Genomic DNA, 11,043 nt, shown 5'->3' on the forward strand with positions numbered 1-11,043 from the left:
CGGTGCATTCTGTTTTTACTGTTTATTCTAACCAAACACTTCGGTCAAATTTTAAGATAACAATAAGCACTGGCAGCGCCACATTGCCCATTGGTTCATGGCGTCCTCGGCCGTAATCCTCATCCACAAAGCCACGCTGCGAGGCACTAAATCTCGTTTTATCATAAAAAAACTATCTGGGAACTCTAACAAATTTGCATTTAAATAAAGTTTTGGAGGAACAAAAAACGACTATGACTCGTTTCAGGGAAACCAGTCTGCCTAAAACTCGTTGAACGTTTTTTTAGGGCAAAACTCGTTGAACGTTGCAAACTTTTAATTGCAACAGCAAATACTATTACGTTAGGCCAACGCTGGAACATCGCCTGCATCCTGCTGCGGTACCATCGGCTCTCGATCTGAACCATGCATGCTTGGTATATATGCCATGGCAGCTTGCTTGCAACCTTCGCTCATCTAGGTAGGCACCAACAATCAGTGTGTGTGTGTGTGTGTGTGTGTGTGTGTTTATAATCAACTATCACTGCAGCCAAGTATACGATCAAGCTACTATCAGGCAGATCAGTTGTTCACCTAAACTAAACGCATATAACAGAGAAAGCAATTCAGTAATTGAAAAACTTTACCACAATAATTGGTTGTGGTAAATTTAATAAATGTAATGAAAATGTCGTTTTTTGCCCAAGCCATTCAGTGATTGTAGATGGCAAATAATAACACCATCATTCTTTTCAAACGTTTCGTTTTAGCCTAAGCTCAAAATTACCCATTGTAGATCGAAAGAAGAGAATGGTAGGAAGCTGGTAAAGTGACTGAAACATCTCAAATCCTGTACGAAGAAATAGATAGAAAATTTTGATGGAATAGGAACTAGCAAAACTATAAATAGAACACCATGTTGTCCAACACCTTATTATGGTAGAGCATGTAACAACTGATAGTAAGATCTCGACTTGATTCGTTGGTTGAACATGAACACCGATAATTTGATTCATACATCATGCCTCCTTACACTCTTTAATTAAAGATAAAAAAGAAAGAAGAAAAGAAACAACGAGACTTGTTGCATACATGCATTCTGTGGAACTTAGCCACAGCTTGCACCGGCCTTGCATGTATCTTTGCCACACGGCTTTAATTGTGCGATGGAGGAGGGAGAGCCGGCGAACTTGTGTCGTTACGGATCGGAGGCACAGGTCCAACTGTAACCCAAAACAAAAAGAATACAAGCAATCATCAGTAATACAAATGGCTTGATAGTTGATACTACTACGATTAGCAAGAAATTGGAATCCTTACCCAAGCACCTAGCGGGCAATTGAGGTGGCACTATGGCCAAGCAGACAAAAGGGAGTAACGCCAGCCTGACGGGGTCAATGTTGGTGCGTGCGAAGTCACTGACCCCGCCACCGATGAGGTGGCACAAGCAAATGGACCCCGGAGAGGCGAGAACAGACCTCAACCGAGTGCAGCAGGTCGCCGACGGGCCGGAGAGGCTAGTGCTGAGAGAGAGAAACGGTAAGCAATCGAAAAGGGTGATTAGGGTGTACGAGCAGGTCGTCGGCACGCCCGTCGCTGGTGGTGCTGGCGGACTGGTGGCAGCGGGTTGCAGGAACGCCATCAAAGCCACGGCAATGGCGACGAAGGAGGCGGCTGAAGACGCCATTGCTGCTACCGGATTGATGCTGGCGATGGGCTGAGCTCTGTGAAGTGAAGTTTGATTGTCTCAACTTGTGAAGTGAACTCCTTTATATATACACCCATCGACCTTTTTACTGGGACTGAGCTTGGTCCTTGCCTTCTTTTCTTTTCTGAGTACAGTTGAGTTGAGCCACGTATCACGCTCTTTCCCTCCAGGTTTCAGTCAGAACCGCGATTCAGTTCCAAACGCTGCTCATAGCTGCGTTCTTTTTCTCCACAAGAAGTCAAACCGCCATTCAGGCGGAGGCCAGACTGAATCGCTCCGACACAAGGGTGTGGGTGTTGGCTCACCAAACTCTCACGACCAATGCGGAGGAGGTTTACCTGCTGGCACTGGCAGCAAGAGCAGACGTACGTCCTCACTGGGTAGCTTGGGCTATTTCGGAGGAGCAGACGGAGGGTGGAGTGCAAGACGAAGCATTGGGCTGGCCCAACTTCCAAAACCAACCGGGACTGGTGAGAACTCTTGGCTCATACGGCCGCATGGAAGCGGGTTCGTTCGTAACTTTGGTGGGCCCTTGCTGCTGGGCCGGATCCGGTAGAGAGCAGGGCGTTGGTTTTGTGGCGCCGAAGAAGACGCAAGATTGTTGGATGGGTTTCGTATGGACTTCTAGAAAAACGCACGATTGCATTCTCTGATTCTCACGCAAGTACTACGTCACTACATGCGTTCCAAGTCTGGGAGATATACCCTTCTAAACTTCAGCACCTGTCACATCGGATATTTGATACTAATTAGGAGTATTAAACATAATTTAATTATAAAACTAATTGTACAGATGGAGTCTAATTCGCCTGAGAAATCTATTAAGCCTAATTAGTCCATGATTTAATAATGTGGTGCTCCAGTAACCATTTGCTAATGATAGATTAATTAGCCTTAACAGATTCGTCTCGCGAATTAGACTCCATCTGTGCAATTAATTTTGTAATTAGCTCATGTTTAGTTCTCCTAATTAGCATCCAACATCCGATGTGACTCTACAAAAGTTTAGCACATCGTACCCAAACACCCTAGATCATATTTCCAAATATGAGCATCGTCTTAAGTCTACTTCTTTCGAAAGCATGGTGATACTGATTTTCTTTTGAACCAGCTGGTGAAAGTGTTTTTTTGGAACCGGTGCTGATTGGCAGTTCCCTCTGTACATTAGTCAGACACAAGCGGGCCCGGTCTCCATGTCGCCGTTAGCCTGGGGTGGGAGTGAGGGGGTGTTTGGATACGAGGTGCTAAACTAATTTACGAGACGAATCTATTAAACCTAGTTAATCCATCATTAGCAATGGTTACTGTAGCACCACATTATCAAATCATGGACTAATTAGGCTTAATAGATTCGTCTCACGAATTACACTTCATCTATGCAATTAGTTTTGTAATTAGTCTATGTTTAATACTTCTAATTAGTATCCAAACATCTGATGTGACGGGTGTTAAATTTTAACGTGCTAGAGCCAAACAGGCCCTGAGTTTGGTGCTACCTTCGAATCTTTTCAGACGCTTCTTATGCTTCTGATTACAGTCAATCTTAGGTCTTGTTTAGTTCCTAATTTGGGAGTGCCAAAGTTGGGAGTTTGCCATAAATGCGCAACTGTAGTATTTCGTTTGTATTTGTGAATTATTGTCCAAACATTGACTAATTAGGCTCAAAAGATTCATCTCGCAAAGTACAACAAAACTGTGCAATTAGTTTTTGATTTCATCTACATCTAGTACTCCATGCATGTACCGCAAGTTTGATGTGATGGAGAATCTTCTTTTTGCATAGTGTCAAAGTTGGAATTTAGGGGAAACTAAACATGACCATACGCACTTTTCCTCGAGTTTCAGAATTGTGATTCGGTTGGAGCCACTATTAAGACTTGCTTTCTTTCTCCGGTAGGCTATATTGGTGTTGAAAAGGATTAGTATAAAAGTATTCGATAGTTGAGACTAAATATATACAACTAAAGACTAGCTTCACTTGCAGTATGGATAGTAAACATGATTAGGACAGGTAGTTGTTGGCGACAATTAGCGTATCAATTTGTGAACCACAAGCGCATGAATCATCGTAAATTTATCCTTAGAGTTTCCTCCAAGATTTATCAATTCGTGGAAATAAGATCACAAGCTCTAAACTAACTGAGCATCGAAAAATATAATTAAGAGGCATGAACAGATTTAAGTAGATATAAACGAAAGGTAACTCATCAGAGTAAATTTTAGACTATGCATATATTGTAGATCTAGCAAGGTAGCATGTAAAATTTGCCTCAATCGAAGCAAAATATCCCGGGTATCCGTACGAAAGTTGTATATCTTTTTAAACTGTCAGTTTGGACACCAAATTTGCCTCAATCGAAGCTCCAACATGGCAGATATGCCTGTGCAAGATTGCTGCTGCTTGCGGAATCTGAAATTGTCCAAAGTCTAGGCCATTTAATGCTCAATCCTTCTGGGTTTCACGTTGGTTTTGGACCTTAAATAATGCAGATGCTCGCTGTTGGAACTTGGAAGCACATCGGCTCCATCCACTCGTCTGATCGCAACTCATCGAACTTTCTTTCATGCAGGCTTCAATGGAAAACGGCGAGGAGGCAAGCTGTGCCTGGCCAGGTCGTCGTCCCCGCCCCCTCGGATGCGGCGGCCAACGCGAGGCAGCAGCGCAGTACAGCGCCGTAGAGGGGAGTGCGGCGCGGCCTCCCCGGCGGCCATACATCTCCACCTTTCCATCCCGGTGCCGGGCTCTGCCGGCGGTGTGGGCGCGGCCTCCCCCGTCGGCTCTTACCCTGCACCGCCTTCGTGCTGAAGCAGGTTATCCGTTGGATGATTCGGCGGCGGAAGCCTCCGGGCTCGGCGTCTACGCCGCCGGCGATCGGAGAAGGGGCGCCGGAGGGTGGACTGCTGTTTACACATTTTTCAAACCAGCCCCTCATTTGGTTCGCAATTATTCTCCACGATCCAAATAGTTACATAAACATCCCTAATTTGGATCGCGATTATTCTCCGCGATCCAAATATTTGTATACTAATCCCTTCTTTCGGTTGCTCTCCCATGACCCTGGCCGCCCTTCCCGTCCGCCGCCGCCCGCCGGTGACATGGATTTGGCGGAGAGCAGCGATCGATGGTGCAATCGGATCGCCGTCCGGTATCACGGCGTGTAGCTCCTGCAGGAAGCGGAGGAAAAATGCTGCGCCTTTTGCATTCAAATTTGGCTCTTGTTTGTTTGGAAGCTTGCGTCAATTTCTGACTTTGTGGACATCATGTGTTGTATCAGAGTAAGACGTTGTTGAGCTGCAGCTGCTGTCCGACGATACCCATTTCATGAACAAATCCAGGACAGCTTCCACTGAATGAAACAGGATTATGGATTACTATTTCGAACACGGATGGAATCGGGAAAGGTTTTGACTCGGTTGTCTGCAACTCCGACATGTTCAACTCCGATAAGGTGATGAATCATCTCAAAAGTTGTTCGAAAAATAGATAGAGCATATAAGGTCCTGCTATATATGTTAACAACTGATTAATCGTAAACATAATGACATTAACATTTTCTCATATAGAAGATAACTGAGAAGATTTCAACTACCCCTCCGCATGAACAGAAACGTTTTTCATTCATGCATAATGCATCCTCATAATAATAGATAAAGTAAAAGAAACAGACCTCGAGGGTGGGCGAAATTTTTAATAAAGGATGGTGTGTTAAATAGATTGTATGACAATGGAAATGAAATATTTAGATAAAGTGAGATATCTAGTAATTAGGCGTAAAGGATGGCGTGTTACATAGATGAGTGTTTGACAAGTAGTAAAAGTGAGATATCCCTTTTCGTGTAACTTCAGCCGCGCCTTGCTACGGAGTCCTTGAGCGCTGCACGAGGAAGAGTCGCCGCCGGTGGCGCCGGTGGTACGGTACTTGCAACGGAGTCCCTGAGCGCTGCACGAGGAAGGGTCGCCGGTGGTGCGTTAGAACCTATGGTTCAATCGGAGCCTGTGGCCCCGGTGGTACGATAATGATGGGAGGCACAGGCCCCTCTGAAAAGAAAGAAAAAAAATACTAGGAACATTAGCAGCAAATTAAAGCCTAGTACATGGATTGATACTCAGATGCGACACTGAAAATAAAGATTACCGGAACACACGTAGGGCAGCTCCGGGGGTACGATGGCCAAGCACACAATGGGTAGCAAAGCCAGTCTAACCGCATCGATGTTGACGTTCGCGAACTGGTTGAACCAGCCATCGATGAGGTGGCAGAGACAGATCGAATCCGGAGAGGCGAGAGTCGCCCTCAAGGTCGCGCAGCAGCTGGCCGGCGGGCCGGCGAGGGGCGTCCCGGTGGAGAGGAAAGGGGTGCAGCTGAAGAGATTGTACAAGGTCGACGCGCAGCTCACCGGCGGGCCCGTCGCCGGTGCTGCTGGCGGCGATGGTGGCGGGCTGGTGGCAGCGGGTTGCAGAACTCCCAGCAGAGCCACGGCGACGGCGAGCAAGGAGACCGCTGAAGGCGCCATTGCTGCTGATGCTGATGCTGGCTCTTGTGGAACAGTGAAAGTGTGATTGTCCAAACTGCTGATGCTGATGCTGAGCAAGGAGACTGAGCTTTGGTGCTTTGCCTTGCCTTCGTTTCTTTTTGGTCTCTTCCAGTGATTCAGTCAGTCAAGTCTCACGCTCTTTTCCTCCAGCCGATGTTCAGAGCTGCGTTCTTTTTCTCCATTTCAGAACAACTCGGTGGCGCCCAGATTGAATATTTGAGTTGCTCCTGGTGAGTGGCATAGCGCGGCGGTTGGCGCACGAAAATCCGACGAGCAATGCGGATGTTTTGCCTGCTGGCAGCAAGAGCACCGGCCGAAGCCACCGCCACCATCTTCACCGCCTGTGTCTGCAGCTACTTGCCGTCTGATCTGCCAGCAGAAAGGATGCCGACTAATCGCACCGGCAGAAGCCGATGGCAATTTTCATTATTTGTTTTCTTTTGTAAACGAGGTGCAACGGGAATTAACGGACACGAACGGGTTAGCTTTTCGTGGACGAAATGGACTGATTAGGCTGGCTAACTTCCCAGACCAACCAACATTCGACAACTAAAAAAACTGGCAGTGCGTTTCCTATCTTTCTTTTCTTGAAATTGAGACGCCCCTTTCACGATGGGGTAACAGATTATCTAGAATCAGTTGCACGAACTGCGGATCAAACAGGTGTTACCCGGCAGGTCAAAGATTAATACAATTCAAAACCGCACAAAACGATGGTAAAAACTGAGAACGAGCCATGCCAAAGATTGGGGTTTCGGTATTATTTCAGACACAAACCGACCGTGTACCATTCCTTTACCAGAGTCAAATGATTACCTGAAGGCTAGAGTACATGGACATACACGAAGAAAAAGAAATTGTAAAGCAAGTTATCACGATCATCAATCGGCATATGAAACCTGTTTCTCAGCAATGAAAACCTCAGACGCGAGGGGATTTTTCATCAGAGCTGAACATTGAGTTCCATTGGCACAGCCTGTTTTATTGACAGCTCATTGCAAAGCAACTTCTGAATCTTGACTAGGTCAAATGGTATTTTCTGGATCAATTTGCTGTGTCATGTTTCACAAGTGTAGCACAATCCCATATCAATACAAACTGAAGGAATTTAGTATCAAGCTGAAAGAACCTTCCAAATTGACAAGAAAACCCACGAGGGGCATCGATCTGCCACCCAAAAAAATGGTAGTTCTGCTGATGGCCCTGGAAATGTTACAAGAAATCAAAATAAGTTTCCCCTAAAACATCATTAAAAACCCTATACCATTCCACAATTTGGCAAGCTGCGACAATTTACCTGTTACCGCTTGACCCATTGGAAGCTCTTTCTTGCTTTTGCCTTTCCAGGTTTTTTCCTTTCGACCACACGTGAATCTCTTGTCAAATATCCAGCTGTTTTTTGGCACATAGAGTCATAGATATGAGGAGCTTATGGAAGGAACATATGGAAATGTAAAATGACATCAACGCAAAATATTCACTTCAAATGTACTTCTGATGTGGATGGTTGCCAAAAAACATGAGCGGGGGAACTTCATAGTGCCAGCAATCATTACAAGGTTATTGGGAGGGGAGTATAAAAATGGGTTGTGGTGAAAGCCGATTTTACCTGCTTTGAGGTATGGACGCAGTCCTGGTTCCCAATTCTGCAAGGCCCTGCTGATTCCCAAGCGGATAGCACCAACTTGTCCTGTTTTTTATGAACAGAAGTTCAGTTAGGGAGAGGTTTCACATAAATGATCAGAAAGTCACATAGAAAAAGAGTAAATTTATGGAAAAAACTATGAAAGGGCTGTATTCGTAAAATCCAGTATATGCAAGAACCCTGCACAAATTAAGCATGAAAATAAAAACAGTACATGTGCCCAGGCAATGGTAAAAAAAATACTGCACCTACGTAGAATAGAAAATTTAAAAATGTATTAATCCTGCAGCAGAGTTGATGTTTCAAATTCAAAGAGTTAAGCATATATCTTATTATAGCAAAGGAATGAAAAACAGCAAAGTTAAAGAGCATTTTTCTGTCGACAATGAAAAGCATACATATATTTGCTGTGATTTTTAGGAATGCATGCCATGGCATGTAGTTGCATCATATGTTATACAAGCTCGACATCCATACAAAATTTACAATTCGTAAAGGACTTCCTGACCTATTAAACTTAGTATGAAACTCAAGGATTAATACACACATACGTTACTTCATGCTAAACGCTGCAAATTGCAAAATATCCAGCATACCTACCTCTGAATGGTTCTAATACACCAGCCACGATTATCATGTCAATTCTGGACACCTAGCTTTGCATAAATGTACTTGAAGTAAAGATGTACAAACTATCAACACTAACCTGAGACACCGCCACCTTTCACAGTACAGGTCACATCCCAAAGCCCCAAAGTCTTGGTAACGGTAAATGGACGAAGAAGGTCGGCTCGATGATCCAGGATTGGGAAGTAAGCATCAAACTCCTTTTCATTGACAATGAATTTGCCATCACCAGGCTCAATCCAAACACGGGCAATGCTGCATTTCCTTTTCCCTGTTCCATAAGCCCTTCCTTTCTCATCAACCTGTCTTACTCGTGCCTTGGCAATTTCTTCTTGCTTTTGGCGCTCGACTTCAGCTCTGCTTGATGTTGCACTCAGTTTCTCGATAGCTTCATCTTCTATTTCAGTTAGGGGAGGCATTCCCGGAACATCCCTGACATCCTTCAAGAGGATCAAACTATCAATCATTCCCTCAGTGATCCCAGAGGAAGCAATGGCATCACCAAATGCACGATTTGGACCTGCAATCATAAAATATTGTTTTCACTAACTTTTACTTGTGCATGCAGTACAGATTAGAAGTACCCATTACTAGATAAATCCACAAAAAAAAAGGGGCGTACCCAATGCGAAAGCTCCCACACAAGGTGGGGTCTAGGGAAGGGAATTCCTAGACAGAAGTACCCATTACTAGATAAATCCACAGAAAAAGAAAAAGTAAAACGAACATGAAAGGCTAACTAACTGTGGTCATAGATAATTCCAATCAGTCAAGAAGTACACCACAGGCACCATGAGCACCAAAAGTGGTAAATAAACTATAGGACCATTTTGATGCTACCTTATCATACTAGGCTGTTTACAACATGGACGGACACACCTATACAAGTCTAAAAGGGAAACTCTGCCAGTCAGCAGATACCAACATTTAAATTCAGCATTCACATCTTCACCATGAGTTACATTAAGCTACATTGAAATGAATAGCATCCAAAATAGACAACCGAGGAAATGTATAATAGATCATAATCCCACAAGCAACAATGCAACCCCAGCCACATTACCCTTACACTAGTACCAAGATGTAAGAAACATTTGCAGTTATCGTTCCAAATGCAGGAAATTGTTATGTTTCTGATTATGATTCTATACCTTCAAAGTGTGGCACTTCATCAGTTATCCAAAAATAATCCAAAAGAATATGCATGAACTTAACCAGATCATGCTCTCACTGGTTATTGCACTACCAAGAAATCAAAGCACTAATACACACGAGCAGGTGTAGATGATCACCTTTGAGTATCTCCATCAGCTCCTTCTCCCTCTCCATGTTCTTCTGTCGCTTCAGCTCAGCCTCAGGGTCTTCACCCGCATCGAGCTCATCGAGCCCACCACCCTCACCTTGAATCCCATCGATCCCCTCCCCAAGCACAGCATCGGCAAAGGGATCCTTCTCATCCCCACTCAGTGTCCACTGCTCCTCGTCGCCTGCCGGAGCCGCCTCTCCGCTCGCCGGGGCCGCCGACGCCGCCTCCTTGTAGATCCCCTCGAACACGTCCCCACTATCGCCGTCCTCCACGCCGAAGCCCTTCGCCCAGGGCTCGTCGGCGACGGCCGCGGGACCTACCGGCAGCGCCTCTCCAGCGTCGGCGGCGGCTTCCTCATGGGGGAACGGGTCCGGATCGCCTGAGACCCCCGCGAAGCTCCACGGCTTGTTGCCGTCGTCGTCGCGGCCGGAGGTGGAGAGGAGCCGTGGGGAGAGGACGCGCGCGGGGAGGAGGAGGTCCGGGAGGCGGCGAAATGGTAGGGGAGAGGACGAGGCGCTGGTGGCCGGAGCTACGGTTTGGAGGCCGTGGCGGAAGTGGCGGGAGGAGTGGAGGAGGCGGCGGAGCAGCATGATGGTGGTGCGCGGAGGTGGGCGGCGGGGGAGCTAGGGTTTTAGCGGCTTGATTCGTTTTGTTTCCGTTTTTCCGCTTTTGTCCATGAGAATGCTGTTCAGTTGATTTTCCGTGTTGCATGCAAGAAGGCGTAATATTATGCTTTTAGTCATATTACGTCTTCTGCTCTTGAAGGTGATACAAGAGGACCATGTTTCTTTTCGGAGGATCAGGAATTCCATTAACTTCAGAACCCAGCGTTATCATATCACTGTCCACTAAGTTCTCCGTACGCGCTTTACCTTGCATCACACGTATACCAGCTCAAGAAACCCTCTTTCCTGATCCCAGCTCTGCTAGGATGCCTCTCTTATCTTCCATGTTCAGTTCTTACCAAACTTCTCTGCATCTTTGTTGAGCCTGTTGCACATCGGGAATCTGTGGCATCCCTTATGTTGCAGGTTCGTTCTCCAAAGAAAATCTTTTATCTTTCCTTTTTTTAGTTCGCTTTCACGATTCTTGCACATAAGGAGGAATGTCAATCTATCCCAGCTAATCCTGCGCACTGATCACGCAGTTCTTTGATCAGGTCGAAGCAGCCCGTTACGAAGGTAGGAGTCGCTTGATACTAGTGGAGCACGTTATTTAATATAAAAGCTCGCTGTCTAGTGG

The 11,043-nt window shown here is 45.7% G+C and overlaps 1 protein-coding gene across 1 annotated transcript; it reads right to left on the bottom strand.

The window, feature by feature from the left end:
• Positions 1-7,080: 7,080 nt before the first annotated feature.
• Positions 7,081-10,444, bottom strand: LOC101764131. The gene is made up of 5 exons (XM_004958504.3): positions 9,788-10,444; positions 8,575-9,015; positions 7,833-7,913; positions 7,521-7,615; positions 7,081-7,426 (listed from the first exon to the last, which is right to left on the bottom strand). Exons 1-4 carry the CDS (start codon positions 10,389-10,391, stop codon positions 7,524-7,526), a joined length of 1,218 nt encoding a protein of 405 aa, XP_004958561.1. The 5' UTR covers positions 10,392-10,444; the 3' UTR covers positions 7,081-7,426; positions 7,521-7,523.
• Positions 10,445-11,043: the final 599 nt, after the last annotated feature.

The sequence above is a fragment of the Setaria italica genome, chromosome II (genome assembly GCF_000263155.2).
Source record: "Setaria italica strain Yugu1 chromosome II, Setaria_italica_v2.0, whole genome shotgun sequence".
Classification (NCBI taxonomy): Eukaryota; Viridiplantae; Streptophyta; class Magnoliopsida; order Poales; family Poaceae; genus Setaria; species Setaria italica.

Coding starts and splice junctions, on each gene's coding strand:
- LOC101764131 (XM_004958504.3), bottom strand. CDS start 10,391: ATGCTGCTCCGCCGCCTCCTCCACTCCTCCCGCCACTTCCGCCACGGC. Junction 9,016..9,787: donor GCTGATGGAGATACTCAAAG/GTGATCATCTAC, acceptor TTATGATTGCAG/GTCCAAATCGTGCATTTGGT. Junction 7,914..8,574: donor GAAAGGTGGCGGTGTCTCAG/GTTAGTGTTGAT, acceptor CATAAAAAACAG/GACAAGTTGGTGCTATCCGC.